Source organism: Alosa alosa, chromosome 24, assembly GCF_017589495.1.
Source record: "Alosa alosa isolate M-15738 ecotype Scorff River chromosome 24, AALO_Geno_1.1, whole genome shotgun sequence".
In the NCBI taxonomy this organism is placed as follows: Eukaryota; Metazoa; Chordata; class Actinopteri; order Clupeiformes; family Clupeidae; genus Alosa; species Alosa alosa.
Window position 1 is genome coordinate 11,766,463 of NC_063212.1, and position 22,754 is coordinate 11,789,216.

At 39.6% G+C, this 22,754-nt stretch overlaps 2 protein-coding genes across 5 annotated transcripts; both read right to left on the minus strand.

The window, feature by feature from the left end:
- Positions 1 to 114: 114 nt before the first annotated feature.
- On the minus strand, positions 115 to 6,646 carry loxa (lysyl oxidase a). 2 transcript variants are annotated; one of them, XM_048237060.1, is made up of 7 exons: positions 5,770 to 6,640; positions 5,557 to 5,665; positions 4,976 to 5,107; positions 3,320 to 3,476; positions 1,605 to 1,700; positions 560 to 675; positions 115 to 466 (listed from the first exon to the last, which is right to left on the minus strand). In XM_048237060.1, the coding sequence occupies exons 1-7, from the start codon at positions 6,428 to 6,430 to the stop codon at positions 460 to 462; spliced, it is 1,278 nt and encodes a 425-aa protein (XP_048093017.1). In that variant the 5' UTR covers positions 6,431 to 6,640; the 3' UTR covers positions 115 to 459. The 2 variants fall into 2 exon arrangements, with proteins under 2 accessions (XP_048093017.1, XP_048093018.1); XM_048237061.1 differs by lacking the exon at positions 115 to 466 and having other exon boundaries at positions 556 to 675; positions 5,770 to 6,646.
- A 9,835-nt stretch (positions 6,647 to 16,481) lies between these two features.
- Positions 16,482 to 22,126, minus strand: LOC125289945 (GTPase IMAP family member 4-like). Of its 3 annotated transcripts, none has more exons than XM_048237062.1 (8): positions 22,009 to 22,126; positions 21,446 to 21,560; positions 20,495 to 20,593; positions 19,811 to 19,915; positions 19,430 to 19,652; positions 18,577 to 19,251; positions 18,388 to 18,474; positions 16,482 to 17,490 (listed from the first exon to the last, which is right to left on the minus strand). In XM_048237062.1, the coding sequence occupies exons 5-8, from the start codon at positions 19,590 to 19,592 to the stop codon at positions 17,357 to 17,359; spliced, it is 1,059 nt and encodes a 352-aa protein (XP_048093019.1). In that variant the 5' UTR covers positions 19,593 to 19,652; positions 19,811 to 19,915; positions 20,495 to 20,593; positions 21,446 to 21,560; positions 22,009 to 22,126; the 3' UTR covers positions 16,482 to 17,356. The 3 variants fall into 3 exon arrangements, with proteins under 3 accessions (XP_048093019.1, XP_048093020.1, XP_048093021.1); XM_048237063.1 differs by lacking the exon at positions 22,009 to 22,126 and adding an exon at positions 21,899 to 22,002; XM_048237064.1 differs by having other exon boundaries at positions 19,811 to 20,593.
- Positions 22,127 to 22,754: the final 628 nt, after the last annotated feature.

A 22,754-nucleotide genomic window follows, 5' to 3' on the forward strand; every position in this document is an offset into this window, starting at 1 on the left:
CAGGGGGTGAGCAGCACTAAGCTATTGTGTACAATGTTAACTCAGAATACACAGGGAATTAGGGCACAATAATTCTACATAAGCTCTAGAACTACTAATTATAAAAGAACAGTTAGCCCGTTGAAGGGCATCTTTGCATTATTATGTGCTAATACAAAAGACAGAAGAAAGCTGTGATTCAGTGTGTAGTTTCATATGCACAGTTAATGCAATATCTTAATAAGCAATGAGTAAGCAATGACAACATAGAATTGTGTAAGTATGAGCAGTTTTACAAAAATTAAAATAAATCTTGTAAGACATTTTGTCTTTCACACAGTGGTGCTTTTATACTGTGTTTCTTCAAAACAGCATCCATGGTCATTCAGTACAAGTAGTTACCATTGATATTATCATGATCAATGTATGGTTTGATCACTCTCTTGATTGACCTCCATTTGCTGGTAGAGTATTTCATTCTCAGTATCTGAAATAAAACAAGGGCTCAGTTTAATTACAAACATAACAGGTAATCAGTGATAAGAGTGTTTCATGTGGTTGTTTGGGATGAGATACTTACGGTGTTACATGACAGCCAGAGACATAAGCATAATTGCCAGTATACCGAAGATCGCAGCGAACAATATTATTGTTGTAGTCTGATTCTGGGACTTGGTAGCTTGGGTTCACACTGATCTGTATCATGGATAAAAACAACACCCTGAGTAAATCGGCCTTAGAATCACATCCATGCACAAACAGTCAGATTACCGTGTTTTTACAACATTCTGTAAGTGATACAAATTACAGATCAAACAGGAAACTCGTTTGCCTTTCATCTCTCATTTTTAGTGAGACACAGGAAAAAATGTTACATTCCTTGTTGCAAATGGTTGACGATTTATCACGGTGGCCTAACCTCTCACTGTCACACAGTATTGTAACACTACAAGATGCCCTACAAATATCCTACAGGTATTTAACAATAGGCTACTTAACAACAACAAGGGCTGCCATGGCCTACTGGTTAGCACTTCGGACCTGTAACCGCAGGGTTGCTGGTTCAAACCCCGACCAGTAGGCACGACTGAAGTGCCCTTGAGCAAGGCACCTAACCCCTCACTGTTCCCCGAGCGCCGCTGTTGATGCAGGCAGCTCACTGCGTCGGGATTAGTATGTGCTTCACCTCACGCTGTGTGTGTTTCACTAATTCACGGATTGGGATAAATGCAGAGACCAAATTTCCCTCACGGGATCAAAAGAGTATATATACTTATACTTATACAACAACAAAAACATTTCACTGGGGTTGTTGAATGGGTCCCATCCTTCATCACCGTTTCTTTCCATTAGGCCCACAACACTTCCAGAAGGCTCAGCAGTGGTGTCTGGCATCCCAGATCCCTCTTCTCCAGAGTGGTTAAAGCGTGTGCCAACAACTACTACGATACTCAAGATATCCCTTGAAACGATTCCAGATGCATAGGCCTTTCACTTTGTTGTAATGATTTGTCACAACAGAATAAATGTGCACCAATACAATACCTATGTTATTTCACACAGAATGAATAGCTCATAAAATGAGTGGGTAACAAAATGTAAATGATACAATTGTCAACACTAACCTTGAGTATGTAGTTTCCAGGCTTTACATCAGTGATGTCAATCCACTGGCAATCAATGTCGGCATTGTAAGTGTCATAGCATCCTGGACTCAGCCCCTATACAAGAGCAGATAGTGGTGTAAGCCATGTGGCCAACATCTTTGAACATCACAACCTGACAGAGTGATTTATACCACTGTAAGTCCACACAGAACAGCTGATAGTTCACGGCTACTGCGTCCTTCCATGAATTGCTGAAATCCATCTGGAACAGTCCAACTTACCTCACAAAGGCCCCTCTGGCCTATAAATCACACATAGTCAGCATGACTCTGCTGTTAAAGAACATAAATTATAACAAATATGTGAATATACATAATAAATTCATAAAGATGAAACACAGCTATGTCCTATAGGTTGAAATATATATTTTTTACAAAACAGGCTGTGGCATAGAGGAGGTAGCAGAACTGTATTTTAAAACAACCATCTCAAATTATATTGGCCATTTCATCTGGACTCCGGCCTTCACCACCAGTATCTATTCCCCCACCATACGGAACAGATCATAGGAGCCTAACGTTCACCTCACACTCCCTTATTCCCACGCATAGTTGCGGTCGTTATTCATTTGCCGGACTTTCCATGCTGTAGGCTTTTCTCTACTTGTGAGTTAAAGTAAAAAATAAAAGTACAATATTGAGAGACATGCGGCCCTAATTTAAAAGGCTATCTATGTGCAGAGTCTGTCAACAAGCAAACTCTTGCAACTCTTGCATGAACTAAAACTATCGTATTGCATGTGAGAGCAGTTGACTCATTAATGTTTGTGATTAAGGTCTTACCAATGGTGTTAAATTAGCCCATATACTTTTATTTATAATGCTACATGTTTTTATAACATGCATCATATGTCTGAGTTGTAATCATATTGTCATTTTTAAATGTCTTTGCTATTTATCTTAATAATATCCTAATTACAGTATCACACAGTACTTCAATAACTAATAGCACTTCTTAGGGAAATACCCCGAATCACCAGAAGGAGAGTTCTGTTCTGTTATATTTGTCTGCCAGTGTAGGTCTACTATTACTTACATCCAAATAAGTATTTGGACACCAGATGTCACTATTTTCTAAACCCGCAATAAAATTCACATCATCAAAGGCAGGTTCCAGTGTAACAGTAGTCAAAGACACGGTGCTGCTTATACACATTCCTTACTCTGTAAATAAGAAGGAACTAACAGTTCCAGACAATTAATATGTTGCTTCAGGGGACACTGAAGCTAGAGGTAGAATTTATATTCCGTTGAGCTCAAATGTCAATTACCTTTTCCCAGGGTCTCTGATTCCAATTCAGTACTTTCAATGTAATACTGACTCTTAAATGCCTCCTACTGACTCTTGAATGCCTCCTTGAATGCCTCCTAGAATGCCACTAAGGTGGTATAATTGGAATGGTGGCAACCAACCTGTATGATCACTCCTTAAAATTAGTTGGTTTAGTGGTTCCTGGTAATCAGTGTCCACTGAAGACCAGTAAAAACTGGACTGACACTGAAGTGTGAGGCTTCCACTTGCGTCTCATTTCAAACAAAATGATGTGTGCCCAGTGCGACCATTTCAGCCCATTTAGGAGAAAATTATAGTGGCATTTCACTATAATGCCTCAATTCGGCCTGAATTGCTCTTAAATGATACTGTCTGTGTGTAAACAGCTACAGTATAATTACCTGGGTGTGTGAGGTGCAAGCAAATCGTCTGTAGAAGCCGTAGTCACAGGACGTGTCCTCCAGACAGAAGCTGGCCTTGTGTCCCTCAGCCACGCGGTGCTGGGTGCTCGAATCCAACAGGTCGTAGTGGCTGAACTCATCCATGCTGTGGTAGTGCCTGAAATCACAGACAAATCCTTTCTGCAGCTGAGACATCAGAGAGTAAATACAGAGAGAGCAAATGCAGATGCAAGGATGTGAAATAGAGAAAGTGGCTGTAGAGATCTACGCTGTAGCAGGCAGCTCACAGCTCTGGGTTAGCGTGTGCTTCACTGTGTGCTGTGTGTGTTTCACAAATTCATGGATTGGGAAAAATGCAGAGACCAAATTTCCCTCACGGGATCAAAAGAGTATATACACTTATACGTATACTAGATCTTATAACAGGTGGATGGGGAAAATGGTTCCAGATCTTCAAGTGTAATCAAGTGTTACATTCGTTGGCAACCATTTTCTATTGAATTGCAAAAGCCATATGTACAACAAAGACGTTATGTGACTGGGTGAGCCACATAAGATCTTTAACATCATTGCCATAATGTAATGATCACATTTTGCCTAATGGTGGCACTTTAGAGAACCACTGTGGTGTGTCCAACAAAAACGAAACAGTGATTATGATCAGCACAGGCCCTTCCAACCTACTTTGTACTAGTGCTGCAAATAAGAATTAGGAGTTCCTTTCAATACTCAGTGCCCGTCTTGTTTCTGTGAAGCTTTGTGAGCTTACTCGGTGTGTTAACCTCACTGGAAAATATGGCTGGGTGGTTTTTGACTGTCTGTGGTTTGATGAGCTGCCAATAAAATCCAGATTTCATCTGAGAACAATGACAGGAAACTAATGAGAAGGATCAACTTTGCACATATCGTCGGCCAAGAACTAGAAGACTGTTGAGGAATTAGAATATGTTTACAAACAACGTTTTTGAAGTTTAAAACAAATGCATTGGTGGTGGATTCCTCAAAAAACAGAGTTTGGAGAACTTGAACCAAGCGTCAATAACTTAAATTCCTTTTCTGAAAGGATTTCTCCACTCATGACATTTCAGGGTTTCTACGACTGACTACAAGCATGAGGTCACTGTATACGTTGGGATTGGGCCAAATGTACTCCAAGTGCAGCAATGCAATGTGGCCTCTCTACATCAAGACTAAACTATGCTGTGAGACATTGCCATGAATTGGCTTTTTTGGCACTGCAGGGCACCTAAGAGAGCCAGTTATGCGTTTTATACAAGCAAACATTTAGACCATTTCCCTTGGAACTGAAAACTGTAACCACTTGTAATACGACTCCAAAAATAGCATTAGTTAAGAGCTAATGGGAGACTTTATGTTGTATTGTGAAAGGCGTAAATGTCAAACACTGAAATGAACTCTCAGAGGGACAGACTAAGGGTACTGGATAGATCTGATTTAGTTTTCACAAAAGCCAAGAGCACTGGTTTAGTCTTCATAGAGAACAATTAACCTTCCAACTGGCCTTGAGAAACCAGTTGGAAGAGGACAGAAAGTTAGACAGACAGGTGACAAATGAAGTCAGTGAAAAAGGGTGTTATTTAGACTGGTGGCAGTCTAATTGCTGGTGGTATGTGCACAGTCACAGAACACACTCACTGGTGACAGCTGTGCCACTCCCATGAGTAGCGTGGTCTGCTTGGTAAGAAGTCTGAGGTTCCTTGGTTCTTCACTCGCTGTGGAAACCTCAGGAGCATGCGTGTGTCATAGTCTCGCGCTCCGTAGGCTGAACTGTTGGTCCAAAATATAATCAGATCGAGTAAATACACATGGCATTCTGTGAAATTTCTCTCAAATATGCATGATGACATCATGCTGACAGGAGAAGAGAAAAAAACAGATGTTTCTTTGGAACTCATTGTTATGTCTTAGATTAAATTCAGTTTCAGCAGTCCTATTTCCCAAAAAGTGGTGATTTATTTATATATTTAAATAGCATTAGTGAAGACTGATGCAGAAAGGCCCCCCATTAATTAATAAATCCTTGAAATTGTTGACCTAAAAGTTTATGAATGTTGCTGTGACTTTTGGAGCATACATTTTCACAATTCTTTATGATGCCATCATCAGAGCATTTGAATAAATACAGTCAGTTATGCTACCATTAGCAGAACACAATGAATGAAATACAGTCTATCCACAGTACTTTTCAAGGCAGTCCTTTCATTTGTTTACTATACCTTGCCAAGCAGTTTTCCTCTGCTGCGCATCTAAGGTTATACATGGGCATTCTTTGGACGTACGTGGAGGCTTGGATATAATAAGGGTCTGGCACAAGGTCAGGCAGTCCTATGGAGAATGTGTATCTAGGGTTTTCACACGCTTTCATAAAGTTATACAATAAACAAAGCACTGTGATGTTACCATACCATTAGATAAGGTATCGTTCTTACCGTGTTGAAAGTACCTTGTGCCATATCCCGGGCGCTGCCTGCGTCGCGGTCTCTCGTATGTGTCATAGGAATTGTAATATGGGTTGTCTGGGTCATCAATAGACTTGTATGGATCATAAGGGTCGTCCCCGACCATCACGTCTTCTCTCCGTAGATTAGATAACGGAGGGGTTCGAGTAGAGTTGCCTTGCTCAGCACGAGTAGAGTTGCCTTGCTCAGCACGGGCAGTGTCGTTACCTGAGTTGTCATTTCGATTAGCCGGATGATGTAAGCGCCCGATGGGTCCACGGTTGTGCCTCTGGGCTTGAGATTGTAACCAACGCAAGCCGCCGGTGCGTCCTCCTCCAGTGACGGGATTTGGTGAACGGGATGAGCTGGGAGGACTGTTCGCCGAGTTCACGTCGCTGACGATAGTTATAGGTTTGACCTCAGACTGATCCTTATTTTGTCTTTGCCTCGCCGGTTGATATTCCGAACCGTGGCTGAGTAATCTAAAAACTTGGCCATTGTGCTGCCACTGAAAGGTTTGACCCGTGCCAGAGGCAGGACTCGCTCGACTTGATTCACGGAGGCGTTGAGAATGAGTGGTTTGCAGTATGCAACCAAGTAAACATATATGCGCACTAAAGCAAATTAGAGAGTCAATTAAACGCATCTGCATTTTAATAAAATGTTCTGAACAACGTGAGGACACACTGTTGACTCAAAAATATCCTTAAAAAATCGAAGTATTAAAAAACTTATTGGAAAAGAAATAAAATGTATTTTGCATGCTTTTAAAATGCCTATATGGCCATATGCATGGTCTCTGCGCAATCTCTCATGTCTCCTCACTGGAGCGCTCAACAAGTTTGCTGTTCTATGGGGACCTCAAGTAGGAGGAGTTGAATTTCTAAAGTTTCTGATTCCGTTGTTATACAAGATCCTTGAAACAGTATCGAAATTTGTAAATAACAGTTATGCCAGTCACCTGACTAGCTAATTGAAATTGTTTCTTAACGATGAGACATTGGATTGTGGTAAACGACTCTTAGCAATGAATTTGCGTTAAGACATCAGGGGAAACAGAGTAGCATTTTAGCCTACATTTGTTGGCCCAGTTTCCATGACTTTCTCCTGCAAGCACCTTTACATTCATCTGATCTGTATTCCAGGACATATGGAGTCTAGTCTAGTATTATATAAAGATATGTTTTTATTTGGATCAACTGACATTATATGATGTGTAATGATGTGATGTGTTGCAATTGCAGCCAAACTAACCAATAGGAAAACATCTAGTTTGTGTGTGTGTGTGTGTGTGTGTGTTGGGGGTGATGGTGTGTGGGGTTGTACTAATGCCTTGCCAGGGAGGCGTGCCTTTCAAGATGAAAAAAAGGATTTATCCTGACAAATGGGATTCAATTACAGTAGAGACACAATGGCATAAATAAAGCATCCAACAAATCAACACAATCAAATAATAAAAATAATAATATTAATAATAATAAAAAAACAATAATTGCTTGTTTCAGTATAATGTACACAAACATGTCATCTTTAATCACTTAACTAAGCAGATAAATGGCTGCCACTACAACAGAGCACCTGTAAAATGTACTTGTTTCAATATATGTAGTTCACTCACTGGTTATATCAGGTTTGATAGGCTATTGTAAGCTTGTTGATAAGCATAACATGCCTTGTATATCCTATTCTTTCTACTCTAAACCAACTTTTAGGTTTTCTGTCAGAAGCGAATGATAATTTACAGCTATGCAGCATGGACCAAATGTAATGACATTCTCTTTGTCTCTTATAGTCCTATCTATGATGATCTTTCACATTCAGTTGTATAAGTTATGCTTTTTCATTTTGATGTTGCAGCAACTTGTCCTCTTGCTGACATGTGACGACAAACTGCCAGCTTGGGAAACATAATAAGTGGTTCTGCTCACTGTACTTTTCATCATAAACCACCGTGACCACCCATATGAGTTTATGAAATTTAGTCGGTTTCCCTTTTTGCAACGAAATGCCACGTTTCCCTGTTAGTTGAACCACCAAATAACACAAAAAAAAATAATATTCCCCAGGTGTCTATACCATTATACCTCCCTAAAATACAACGTTTTACTTTAAAGTGCTGTCCCACGTGGAGTCCTCATCAGGTGTGAAGCATTCTGCCATAATGAGGAACTGTGTTCTCAGATGTACACTAGGTGGCACTTTGTCCACAACCAATCACTACTCACCAGTGCAATCACTAACCTGCAGGCATCCTCACATGTCTAATTTAGCACCACGCTTTCAGCATCACTGACAGATCGTTTAGTCTTATTAATCAATGTCCCCATGCATTGCACTGTAAAGCACAGTCTGTGACCCAGTCATTGTTGGCAGTTCTATCAGCTCCAGCTGAGAAAGGCATAATATGAACTGCAATACAACCAGCAACATATGATAGACACCCCTGTTGAACTGACTGTCTAACAAACATCACTGTGTGTCTACATTGTGCTAGCAATGTGCATTTGAGTATTTTTCATTCCCTGTCATGTTTTTCTGCAGATAATTTTAGGGTTACTTTTAAATTGGTCCAAGTATCTGGCAAATAATTGAAACATAAATATGCATAGCCTGTTTAGAAAAAGTAGTCTAATTTACTGTTCAATTTATGACATAGTTATGAGCCTGTGGGGAGGGATGACGTGTGGAGATCTATGATTCCTTGTTAGACCTATCACTCAAATATTTTTCCTCAGTCTCAATAAGAGCACAAAAGCAGCACCAAAACAGCCATGTCCAAGTATTACTCAACTAAGGGAGAAATGCACACGTTTTAGTTCCTATGTCACATGACCTTGTGGTACAGCTTGTGTAAGGGCAGAAATCTGGCAAAAAAAACTAGCTGAAAGAGAAAGAGCTGTTATATGATTCCTGACAAAAGTTCTTGGACACTTGGAGAACTGTGATCAGTTGCAGACTTGGGAAGCAGTATGTTTATAAAAGCCAGCCAGTGACTACAGACTTAAGCTATGTCTGGACAGCTCTGAGTTATTCATGCAGTACATTTGGTTAAAAAAAGAAAACGGTCTGACAGGTACACCATCTAACAGTTCAGCTTCTAAATACACAACAAACTGTTGGAGTTGTCACAAATTACTTTGGAGCCTATTTATACATATCTGCCAGCCCAGGTGTTATTACATTCAGTTTTAGGCCATAAATCATGTGTTTTTTTTTATCTATTAGAAATATGACTGGGACTTTATATGGGAAATATAACTAGGGAATGTGGTTTGCCCAAGAGATGCTGCTGTACTCTCATACCCCTAATATAACACAAAATCTGTAAATTTCATCAAAACAGCACTTCACCCACTTTGGAAATGAATAGGTAAAATATTAATTTCTTCACCAGATTCTTTGGAAATGAATACATTAAAAGTTCTTTTTTTTTCTTTACCACTTTCAGGACCATCTGTACCAGGTCAAAAGTTCTTTATTTTCTTCATCTACTTTTTGATCCTTTCTCTCTCTCTCTCTCTCTCTCTCTCACTCTCTTTCGCTCTCTCCCACACAAAGACTTTTTCTCTCTCTCCCTCTCCTTCCCCATGTCTCACTGGAACTGGCAAAGAAAACGCCGTCTCTCTCTTTTTCACTCTCTCTCTCTCAGACAGTGGAAACACATCTGCAAGCAATTAACCCAGTTCCTCTGTCCACGTTGCTGGGTTTATCCTCTTTTGATATTAGGCCAAGAGACTGGCAGTGGTGAGAAGTTTTTTTGTTTGGATTAGTCTGGGCACAGTGAGAGAAAGAGGACAGAGATGCCAAAGAGAAAATCAACGAGGTCCACGTCGCTTCAGACACCTTTGAGTAGTTTGCTGGGATGGACAGAAGGAACTTTTTAAGAAAAAAGTGCTTTTTTCTCTTAAAAGATCAAAGAAGTGCCTCATACTATGCAATGGAATCATAAACTTGCCTTTTCTTTTAATTTACACAGATGTTTTTGGAAGAGGATGCATGCTTAAGATCTCAAAAGCACGGACAAATCCTTAGAAAGGGATACAAGTGATATTGTGTTTTGTGTCAATTTGGTGATTATCCAATGATCCAAGTGATTTGCCTGATATAAAAATTACAATTGAGAATTGAGAATGAAGCCTAGTTCATGCGGTTGTATTTCTAACAAGTATTTTTGAAAGGTAGTGACTTTGCTGTGTAAACCAGTTCTGTGCAATTATTTCATTTCATTATTTTTTTTGCTTTTTGTCTGGCTAAATATGAAAAAAGAACTCCTTGTGAGCAATAAAAGCCATTACAAAAGCTTGTGCTTAGCTGCTTGTGTATCCAGCCTACATTCCCCTTTGCAGATGCTTTTCCTGAGCAAACAGAAGTTTTCCATTACTCCAGAATCTCAAACTCAGCTGACAGGTTGTTCTCTCTCTCTCTCCCTTTCTCTCCCTTCTTTCTCTTTCTCTCTCTCTCTTCTCCTTTTCTTTTTTCTTCCTCTTCTTCACTGTCTGTCTTCTCATCCCACTCATTCGCCCTCCCTCTTTCTCTCTCTCTCTCCATCTCTCAATGTCTGCCCCTTTTTTTGCCGTCTCTCGTATGCACTCTTACGCACACACATCAGCCTACGTGGCAATCTGCACGTGAAGTCAGGCCCCATTTACCACAGAAGGAGAACAAGAGGAGGAGTTCCTTGCCTCGAACGAGTAGTTCCTAAGTGCTTACCAAACTCAAAAATCAACATTCTAAACTCGTACTACTTCCATCATCCTTTAACCATCATTCCATTTCGTTCTTTTTTTAAAGGATTTAGAAGAAAAAGCAACATACAATAAATTCTTTGCAAAGTCAACATTCGATTTTTCTTTCTGGGCCTCTGGAAGACATTGCACTCTATCCCTGAGGACTTCTGAATGACAAACTGCCTCAAGCAGTCCACAGACACTGATTACAAACAAAACTGCATTTGCCTGAAAGAGAAACATCTGACAGCAGCACAGGAGCCAAAAGTCCACACGTCCAGATGTGCATCTTCCCAAATTCTTGGACATATTCTGCGAAGTATTGGCTCAAGCTCTCAACAGTTTCCTAAGTGATTGTACATGATTGAGGGATCCTTTCCTACACAATAAAGAATTATTGTTTGTGTTGTCAAAAGGGTCAGCAATCATACTTTCTCTAAACCACTGGGAATTTTCTCTCAGTTATGTGGGAGGTCTTTCAGTGTAGAGCTGTGGTGAAAACCATAGGCCACAAATGGCAGTGAGACTAAATGACATAACCTTCTGACCTTTGACTTGTCAGATATTACACTGTATTTGACACCACTGATCAAAGTAATATTCTGTTGAAAGAGAACAAGTGAAAACAGCAAAAAAACAGTCAGCAGTACATCAGCTGGAGTTTTACCATCTTTAAGATGTAATTTAACATTTGAAGTTCATTTGTTGCATTTGTTGAACTGAAACACTGACTTCAGGAATGTCCCCCATGGGGATCAATAAAGTGTCTATCTATCTATCTATCTATCTATCTATCTGTCTATCTATCTATCTATCTATCTATCTATCTATCTATCTATCTCATTCCCTGCAGATGGTCACTGTAATGAATATACCCTAGCCATTTGCTATCTCAAACCTCAGGTTTACAGTCAGATGTTCACAACAATCTAGAAGGTTAAAGTGTATGATCTTCAAGTCAAGTCAAGTCGGCTTTTATTGTCAATTTCTTTACATGCACTGGTCATACAAAGAATTGAAATTTCGTTTCTTACTTTCCCATGCAGACATAGACATGCTTTAAATACAGACATAGACATACTATAGACATAGCCATAGACAATAAACATTAAATTAAAGTGCAAGACTGAAATATAGAACATGTATGTATCAAAATAGAAATATAGGACATATATATAAAAAAAAATAGAGGTAGTTGTGTTGTATATTTATATAGTCTTAACAGTTACATGAAGTTTAAACTTGTGCTTGTGTGACCTGTATATTTACATTGATATGCAGTATGCAGTAATTTCAAGTATATCAGGCTTGATGTGAAGCAGCAACACGTTAGGCTGCGCAGTCACAGTGCAGTTCCACAGGGCGGTGTTGGGGGGGAGGGGGGTTAGGGTAGACAGGATCCTAGTTTCCTAGGTTCCTGGCTGGCTGGTGGGTGGGGGGGGGGCTGTCAGTGATGGGAGAGTGGGTAGAGTGTTCAGCATCCTGATTGCTTGGTGGATGAAGCTACTTGCCAGTCTGGTGGTGGGGGGCGGAGGCTCCTGTACCGCTTTCCAGAGGGGCAGGAGGCTGAACAGTTTGTGTGCAGGGTGGGTTGTATCCTTGACAATCATTAGTGCTGGGTGAGTGGGTGGGTGGTGTAAATGTCCTGCAGGGAGGGGAGTGGTGCTCCAATGATCCTCTTAGCTGTGTTAACAGTGCGCTGGAGGGTCTTCCTGTTCTGATCTGTGCAGCTTCTTCATTTCTTCATCTTCATCTTCATCTTCATTTCATATCTTCATTTGCATTTACAAATTGTATTTCTAATTGTATAAGTTGTGCACAGTAAAGGCCAATACTTTAATCCACCGTCTATTTGCTGCACATTTACAATGAGTATTCAGTAAATGCACTTTCACTCTTCTAAAATCCGATCGTGCCCCACTCAATAAGAATCATCCCCTAAAACCCCATTTCAAAGGAATAGCCAGGACACTGTAAACAAGTTATGAGGACTCAGTAAAGCCTGCTCCCATGCGAGGACACAGTGGGTGAAAAGACAGTAAAAACTTGTAAGGGAATCCTATAAGACCCAATGGATTAGGTCAGTATATTCCCAGCTCTTAAAGCTACCTCATGTAACCCAAGGACCAACAAACATTACTGAGTAATCCCTCTCTGCTCCTTTATATGTCTGGTGTAAGAACTCAGAGATGTCTGACCACTGTTCAATGCAATTTATTTCTCATCTGAGGTTGTTTACTTACTTATGTAGTAATCCGTATACTCAATGTCCATGTAAATGCAGTCCATGATTCGTTATTATCAGGTTTTTACATTTTTTTAATTGTGTGTCCCGAGTCGAGAAGCCTGGACAAGCACATCAACACATTCATAAACTCCTTGATTGGAATAAAACTGCCCAATCCGATTGGAATTTAAAGGGGAGGTGTAGTCCATTATAATCGTCATATATACATTTGTTCGGATTGTTTTCTTTTGGTGGAATTTTTAGGCACGCTCTTTGACCAGTCTTATAACTATAGCACAAATATGGCGGCCTGTGTGATGACATATGGGGAAGGCCCTATCCAGAAGATTCTCTGGACTGAAGATTCTCTGGACTGAAACTGAGTAGGAGAAAAGAAAATGAAAGGAAAATGAGCTGGAAAATGAAGAATCAAATGGATTTTTTTTTTTTTTTTCATTTTAAATGCAGGATTAAAATATTTATTGTTAATTCAGTTAGGGTGTCCAGTTATTGAAATTAATTTTTAACATGCTTATGAAATTCTATATTAATTAATTAATTTATGAATGTATTTTGAAATTGGATTTCTTATTGAGTGTTGTTATGTTGTTTTCTAGGCCTGTAAGGACTTGACTAAACAAATACAGACAATGTATCACAATGTATACAATATCCACTACGCTCTGAGGCCATCTAGTGTTGTTGTTAAATACCTGTTTGCAACACTAGTTTACAAACTTATTAATGTTTGGAACAATAGGTAATTGGGAGGTTCAGGGCAAAGAGCAAAAAAAATCACATATCCACATTCCACATATAATTTTGGTTCTATCAGTTATAGGTTTTGCCATTCAGCTTTAGCCCTGGTATATTCCAGACCCTAATCACAGACAAAGCCAAAGATACTTTTCAATTCTGTCCATTTCATAACCTCTGTACTACACATACACATCACTGGACAACAGGCTCTGACCAAGTGGGCCACAAGCACACCACAATTTAGGACAAAAGGTTCGACTGGCCATAGAGGATGTCAAGGTTGTAACCATGGAATTAACATTGGGGGAGACTAAATGTGCATAGTGGGTGAAATCAGTTCCTGACATTCTATTATATCTAAAAATTCATGATCACATGGGGTGATATGTGTATTATAATAGTTAAATGTGATCATGTAAACTAATGCATTCAGTGGGGGAGGGCAGGATTTGGGCAGGGATAGAAGGTGGCATGGGGGTGAGTAAAGGAGCAAACACTGACTTGACTTATCGTGTTAAAAAGTTTTGGTATTGTTTACATTTTCACGTAAGATCATGTATGACCTCCCCCATGACAAGACAATAGTTAACAATACTTGCTCAAATACTACAGGCGAAGAAGGGTGGCGAGAAAAGGCAGTGAGTAATTCCTCAAGAATAATGACCAATCCGTACATCTGGTGTTTATCAATCTGTATTTCATAATTCCATGGTATTCTACAACTTTCACATACAATAAGCGATGAATGGCTCAAGAGAGGATTATTGTGCAAGGCAAATCAGTGTTTTCCTGGCCATTCTCTGTAATCAAGTTTCTTCACTTAACTGAGATCATCGCACCTATGTACTCTCTTCTTCATCACTTTGTTTTAACCATTTAGCATACACTTTTCAAAAGTGGACAGTGAGTTTTGGACAGTGAGTGATATGGCCTACCACATTATGTAATAACATTGCATTACAAAACGTAATACATTTTCACTTCATTATGTAACATACTTTTGTAATCATCTGCTAGCCTTGAAATACCAGATTTACTACTTTGTTTCACTTTGTGAAGAGAGTCTGGCCTCTCACGACTGGAAAACGTTTCCAACATGGTGTCATATTCACTTCTGCACCTTGGAACGCCCTGGAAACAAATGAATCATCTTTACGGATGGCTCTGTAGCAGCACATCAACAGACATTGCAACATTGTACAATCTATCCCTGTCTTAGCACTGGCCACCTTGCCTGACCCACGATTCGGAAATCAAGTTGAATGTCTTTGAGTATGTGCATCCAGCCGGCTGACAGTGTGCGGCTGCGTGCAGAGGAGGTATCAACATCTGAATGCACCCACACATTACCTGTGGGAGTTCCGGGTCAGCCAGATCAGTAAGAGGCAAAGGCATTTCAGCTTTGCATTAATTAATTTAGCAACCGCTTTTATCCAAAGTGACTTATTTGACTTATATTACAGGGGCCATTGTCCCCAAAACAACTCGCTTTGCTCAAGTGGTGGAAGCTGGGAATTAAACCCACATCTTTTCAGGCTACAGCATGCTAGCCCAGCTCCTTAGCCACTATGCTACCACCCACATAGCTTTAATGCTGCCACCAATGAGGTGAGGTACCTCAATGATGCATACTGTACCTCCCTCAAAGTGACAATCCCTTACTGGCAGGCCCACAACACCACCCCAACCTGAATGCTCTGGCCCCCAAATCTCTGGTACATGCTGCCATATCTGTTCCATGTGAACAGATATTTTCCAAAGCAGGGGATTGTAATTAGTGATAAAAAAAATAGAGCCACTTAAGCCCCTGCACAGCAGAGCCGATTACATTCTTAACTGAAATGATTTAAATGCATTTATTTGTGCTTCTATATTTGTGCACGTACTTATTGTTGTTTTGTCAGGAACACACATAACTCCTCTGCATGACTTCTCAATGTAGCCTAAAATTTAATAAAATAACATGCATTGTACATATAATATAGACAATGACAAACATTAAGAATAGCCAACTCTAATGCATTTTATTACCATGCTTAAATTATTTTATTTACAAGATGAAGAAAACTTAAAAGTTCAATGTAAATACAAATGAAGACGATACACAAATGCATCTGGAAATGACATGGCAATATACAAAACACCTGGATGATAGTTGATGCAGGACTTTTTCTTGACCACCAGATGGAGTTGTGGAGCATTGTATCAAAGCTTTGTGGCGCATTGTGTAAAAGCTTCACTGGAACATCACTGGATAAAAAGCTTTGTTTTTGGACATTCTTAGTGCTGATATGGAGGGTTGCGTGTTTCGAACCCTGACCAGTAAGAACGGCTGAAGTGCCCTTAAGCAAGGCACCTAACCCCTCACTGCTCCCCGAGCGCTGCTGGGGAGCTCACTGCGTCGGGATTAGTGTGTGCTTCACCTCACTGTGTGTTCACTGTGTGCTGAATGTGTTTCACTAATTCACGGATTGGGATAAATTTGAGACCAAATTTCCCTCACAGGATCAAAAGAGTATATACTATACTTGTACTTAGGTCAGGCACACACGTAGGCAAGCTAGACTGAAATCCAGGCACGGTCAATCATAGGGAATCCAAACTCACAATTCACAGGCTTAGCAAATTTCGACACAACACCTCACATGAGGCAGGGCAGGTAGTCTTTAAATACCCCCAAGGCTCATTAGTCAATTACTGTATAGTGCTTCAATATTCCAAAATAGTGCTTCAATATTCCGGCGAAGCCGAGCGAGATTGAAAGGGGTGTGACCGCTGTGTCTGCTGCTTTACTGTGTCCAACTAGTCAAGCCTTAGTTTAATCATAATAAAACCAAGTGAACAAAAAGGGAAATCCAATGTATATAGTTGCACCACTAATAAACCCAACCAGGAAAGTAAGATAATTCTGCATAATTCCACTCACAGAGAACACACACACAAACAACCACTTTAGATTATACTCACACTGTCTATCCTGTATTGTCTTCAAGAAAATAGCATGTGATATACCTCCACTAACAAGCCCAATCAGTAAAGCCTGATCCCTCCAATTCTGGTCTTTTGTTGCCTTGATGTTCTCCCTTAATTCATTAGAAATAGCTGTTGCATCTGCAATCCTGCCAGTCATTTTGCTTTTAATCTGTTCCTTAATCTTCTGCTCCATCCTTTGTTGTTCCTTTTCAGCCTCTCGAAAGTATCTTTCCATTTCCAGTCTCTTCCTGTCTTCTTCCTCCCTTATAGACCCTTTCAAGAGAGTTCCATTATCAGCATCATAGTTGGCCCCACAAGGCTTCCTTTTTAACATTCCATATGTTATCTTAATGCAGAGGAAGTAGATTGGGGACCAAATAGAACGTTCAAGCATTGTTTTTGTTTTGATTGTTGAAAGGGTCCATAGTTGTTTTCACCATTTCATGCAGACCATAGGAATAGGAGTAGCCTGTATTCGTTCCCAGTATGGCCTCTATCTTCTCCAGCAGCCCCTTCATCTGTTTCTTCCTCTCTAGATTTATATTTTTGAAGATGTGATATCCTCCACCAGTGCCATCAACCAGAGTCTGAAGTCCAGGGCTCTCTTTCAAAAAATCTCTCTACATGTTTTTTGTCCACCAGGTCTCCTCCAGTGAACAAAACAATGGTGAACTTTAGAGCCTGCTCTCCAAAGTTAGTCTGGATCCACTTCAATGTGGTGTCATTCTCCTCTGTGAATCTGTCCAGGTGAATCACCAATAAGAAAATGTGGGGTCCTAGACTTGTATTTGCCTTTTCTGACAGCCATGAACCCTTCTCTGATGTGATTCCTGGTGTGTCAATAACAGTGATGTTTCTTCCATCCACAACTCCATGTTGACTCTCACAGTATTTACGTAGTTACAGGGAAATCAGACGCTTCAGACTTAAACACCTCTCTGCCGAGGATGATGTTTCCTGATGCACTCTTTCCTGCTCCAGTCTTCCCCAACAACATTACTCTCACCTCAGGAAGGTGGACAGCATCTGTAGGAAAACAATGACAATGAAGTGTAAGTGTGTAAAAGTGTTGTTAGATATTGTCCGTATAAGTTAAAGTTTCAAAGGAACAGGCCAACTTGTTGGAAAGTTAGCCTGTTTGCCTTCTACCCCAGGGTTCGATAAGAGGATATATACCAGAGCTTGTTAACTCCTATTAGAAATTCTAATTCTAAATATACATAGCTATACCTTTCTCGTCCCTGTGCCTGAAGTACGCAGTACACAGTCTGACAACACTGTTAGCTTAACTTAGCATAATTCACTGGAAGTGGGTTAGATTAACCTACAGCTCCCAAAACTGACAAAATAGACTTCCTAACAACTCCAAAATGTTTTAATTCACATGTTGTGATCTGTGTATTTACCAAGTGTAGAAATAATAATGTAAAATGAGACACAGCTATTTCATAAGCAGGCACATGCGTAACTACATTCTCATGTTGGCGAACATTAAAATTATTACTGCCCACACAGCTGTGCTTTGTCAAGTCACAACATTTAAATAAGAACATTTTGGACTTGTTAGGGAGTCTGTATCTTCACTTTTGGGAGCTATACACTAAACAAATCTAACCCATTTCCAATTAATTATGCTAAGCTAAGCTAGGCTAGCACTATACTTTGTTGTCAGACAGCATTATTGCATGCTCCCAGAGAGGGGTCATTCTTATGTTTCGGGTCCTATGTTCCCTGGGTCCTATGTTCCCCGGTCGGGTTTAGGGTTAGGGTTGTGGTTAGGGTTGTGGTTAGGGTTGGGATGTTCCCCGGTCCCATACAAAGTGAAGAACATAACATAAGGTAGCCTGTATCCTCTTATCTAACTCTGGGGTAGACGGCAGATCTCATTTCCCAAAGAGTTGCCGTGTGCCTTTAAATGCTTACCTTTAGTTATGTGGCCAAAGTGGTGGAATCTGACAGTCTGAAGTGACATCATGACACCAAGCACAATCAACAACATCCACGGAATACCTGCATTTACATTAGTGAATACAAACGTAACCTTCGTAAGTATAATAAATTCAATATCACACAAACATGTACTGTAAATCAGTCAGTTACTGGTAGCATTACCTGGAATATGTGCCTTATTTCTTCTCATTTTCCTCAGCTCTCGATTCTGTTTTCCTGTCTTCCTCTCCTCTTCCTGTCTCACAGTTGTCTTCATCTTTATCTTCACTTCATTGTTGTAGGCATAACCTGCATTCTTCATCAGTGTATGGTCAATCTTCTTGATGAGCCCCTTTACTTGATGGTCTGTTGGAAAGTTGTTGTTTAAGACACAATATTTTCCTTCCACACAATCAAGAATAGTCTGAAGTCCACAATTCTCATTCAGAAATTCCTCTTTAAGATTTTGATCCATCACATCTCCTCCAGTGAACAAAACGATGGTGAACTTCAGAGCCTCTTCTCCAAAGTTGCTTTGAATCCAGTTAACTTCATTGCTGTCCTCCTCAGGAAATTTGCCCAGTGGAATCACCAATAAGAAAACATGGGGCCCAAGTTCTTTAATTTTCTTTGCTGACAGCCATGAATCCTTCTCTAATGTGATCCCTGGTGTGTCAATAACAGTGACGTTTCTTCCCACCACAACTCCACTTTGACTTTCACAGTGTTTGGTCACTGGTAAAGTAGACACCTCCGACTTAAACATCTCACTGCCCAGGATGATGTTTCCTGATGCACTCTTTCCTGCTCCAGTCTTCCCCAACAACATTACTCTCACCTCAGGAAGGTCAACATGATCTGTTAAAATAAGACATGACAGTGATGAGATGTTATTTAATGTTATGAAAGACTAATGCAATGTGGACGTGGTCAAGTATTAATTGTATTGTGGAGTCCGGACTTAATACAATTGACAACTACACATGTGATGTAATACACAAATACAATTCTGATTCAAGGATACACCGTATCTTACCTGAAATGCTCATTGACCTCACTTTTTCTTGTGACACTCTCGATGTCTGTTCAAGATTAACTAAACAATTTGAAGACAATGCGCGTGCCTTGAAGTGGTCAGCCAGGTGACACACAGAATGAGGCCTTGCAAGTCTTACAATGTTTTGCAGCATTGTAAACATTCCCAAGGCATATGTCACATGCTGTTTGGTTGTGTTGAATGGACCAAGTGGCTTTTAATACTATGGAAAGTAATATAAATATTGTCAGTTTAATATATATTTTTACATTTTACACTTTCCACTATACATTCATCAGCAATTATCCAAAAGGTTATGAAAAAGAAATCTGGAGTATTTTAATGTGAAGAATAACAACATGATACAACAGTTTAACATACCTTTTGTCATCATCTTCACCAAAGTCAGTGTTGATTTCTTTTGGTCTGCCACTACATATGGATATGATATCTGGCGTTTCAAAACTGTGAGTGTATTTTCCTTTTCTGCATTTTTCACAGAATGTAAGATTAGGATGGTTGGTCACATGAGAAGTAGATTTATCATCCTTATATACAACTGTGGTACAATGCAAGTTATTTTTTCCAGTTTGGTTCAGTGTGTCCTGTTTTAGTCTTGTGAACTTGGGTGGTCCCTAGCTATATTCACCAATATGCTATCTAATCACAAGGACAGGGACATATGAGCTGGCAATTTATTTCTCCACATGAATATTGTGAAATGGACATGTAGTATTACTATCATTCAATTACAAGACCATGATTAGTGGTACAATTATAATTGTATATTCTATAGTACAATGATACACATCCTTCATGTCACTTGCGAGTAATAACGATCATAACGGGGCTAGGGGTCACATGTGTGTTCAGTTCTTGTAACTAGCCTAAGGACTGTAATATTGATCTCAAGTGAGATACTCTATAGCGATTTACCAGTTTCCCTCCCTGAAATTCAGTGTAGCCTTGAAAGTCTGCCTTGAAAATATTAAATCGCCAGATCTTTTGAATCCTTTTTAGAGTTACTGATTGAGATTCTTGCTTCAGTGTAATGTGTGATCTTACACGCAAGTCTGTGAGTGAGGTTGAGCATCAGAGAAGTCAATGTATTTGGACATTGAGCCTTCACTCCATACCGCCGAGTCAGCATCATCCTCATTGATTCTGCCAAGAAAAAAGTAATTTGCAATAGCATGTTAAAAGGATGTACAGGTTACTGTATCTATTTGATGATGTACGTAGATGTGATTAATGAAACCCATAAGCATAAGTTTCCTAACAAATTCAGATCTAACAACACACTGACAAGAGACAGCAGAATTATTATATAATAATGTAGGCCTATAGTGAGATTGTAATTGGTCAAAAAGGCTTAAGTATAAGTACTCTTTTGATCCCGTGAGGGAAATTTGGTCTCTGCATTTATCCTAATCCGTGAATTAGTGAAACACACACAGCACATAGTGTACACACAGTGAGGTGAAGCACACACTAATCCCGGCGCAGTGAGCTGCCTGCATCAACAGCGGCGCTCGGGGAGCAGTGAGGGGTTAGGTGCCTTGCTCAAGGGCACTTCAGACGTGCCTACTGGTCGGGGTTCGAACCGGCAACCCTCCGTTTACAGGTCCGAAGTGCTAACCAGTAGGCCACGGCTGCCCCAAAGCTTGACTTCATTTAACTTTTGTTTTCTGGATTTTCTGGAGTTCACAAATGAACGGGTTCCCCCTTGATTGTCACAGACGTTCCATCCTTTAAAAATCGGGCTTAAAAATCGTGAGGTCTGTTTACAGCTTAACATAATTAAAACAATAGGCACTCTTGAAATAATATCAGACAATCACAGCTGTATTAAATGTAATGCAAGTTATTACTGAATGTAAAATACTGTAATGTTCAATTTACAGCAAAACCCCCCGAACAATCAAAGTACAAGGGACAATTTATTAACCAAAACAAAAGATATGCAGGCATCTCATAATGTGTTTAAGTTGTCATTAAAGTAATTCAAAAATGCACCTTGTATAAGGGGTCATTAACTTTGTCCATGAAATCTGGATTGACATGTTTTTGTGGATCTCTCATGGATGTATCTGCACCCTGTGCTTGCTCCTCTTTCATGTTTTCGTTGATCCTAAAATAAGAAAAAGTTTGCCACAGTAGACAAACCAACAATCATCAACATGTGTCTACTGCATAATTATTTATCCACATTATATGTGCCTATAAAATAACTAGTGCATACATTTCCCCTAAAATATATTTGTTATCACTTTACTCCATAAGATTGCATTATAAGAAAACATTATTCTGGGCCATGTCACAGCTCAAATACTAGAACACTCAAGCTTAGGTCTAAATTATGTGGCTGGTTTCTCCCTTGATGTGTATTTTAGAATGCCCCATTAATAAAATAAATAAAAACATCTATAACATTTTTGTTGAAAATATCTGTGTTAAAAGAGATCATACCTGCAACACTATATTGAAGCTCCACTAATGGCAGTTGTTTCGCTTTCACAAAGCCTTAGGTTATGTTAACAAATTAATTAATTAACCGAGTAACTTATTTTCTAACTTACCTATTGAATTATGTGATGCGTAAAATGTGGATTTTAAATATAAAAAGGAAAGCTAAACATAGTTCCAGTCCACTTCACCATCCACATTTCTTGACTCATAATTCTCTTCATCAAGGCCATCAACAACTTCTGTCACAGTTATTACTTGACCAATCAGCTCCTTCTGCCCTGCTTGCTGTGTTTCAGAGATAAGGCTTGGTTAACCAGAGGAACCATCTGTCTACCCGAGATAGAAAATATGAATCCTGCAGTACTAATATTGACAGACAGAATAATAATTCCTCTCCTTTGCACTGTATCTTAAAGGTTATTCTATTGCTGTAAGTCACTTTGGATAAAAGCGTCTGTCAAAATGAATAAGTGTAAATGTAAGTGAATTAATGATTTCAATACATAAGAAAGGCAGGTTACCTTTATCTCTGTGCGTTTAAAACTGACCACATTTTCACAGGGAAGAACAGATTGTTTTTCTCCTTTTTCTCACAAACACACACACACACACACATACACATGCATACATACAAACACACACACACACACACACATACACATGCATACATACAAACACACACACACACACACACACACACACATGGTAACCAGTCAATCAAATCAAAATGTTTTATTGCTGTGAGGCAGATGTTAAACTTTTTTCAAATCAGCTAAATAGATTTGATATGATAATCTGAACATTTCCCCCCTCAGTTTTTCTCCATTCTCATACTCATTTAAGTTGTAGTTAACAA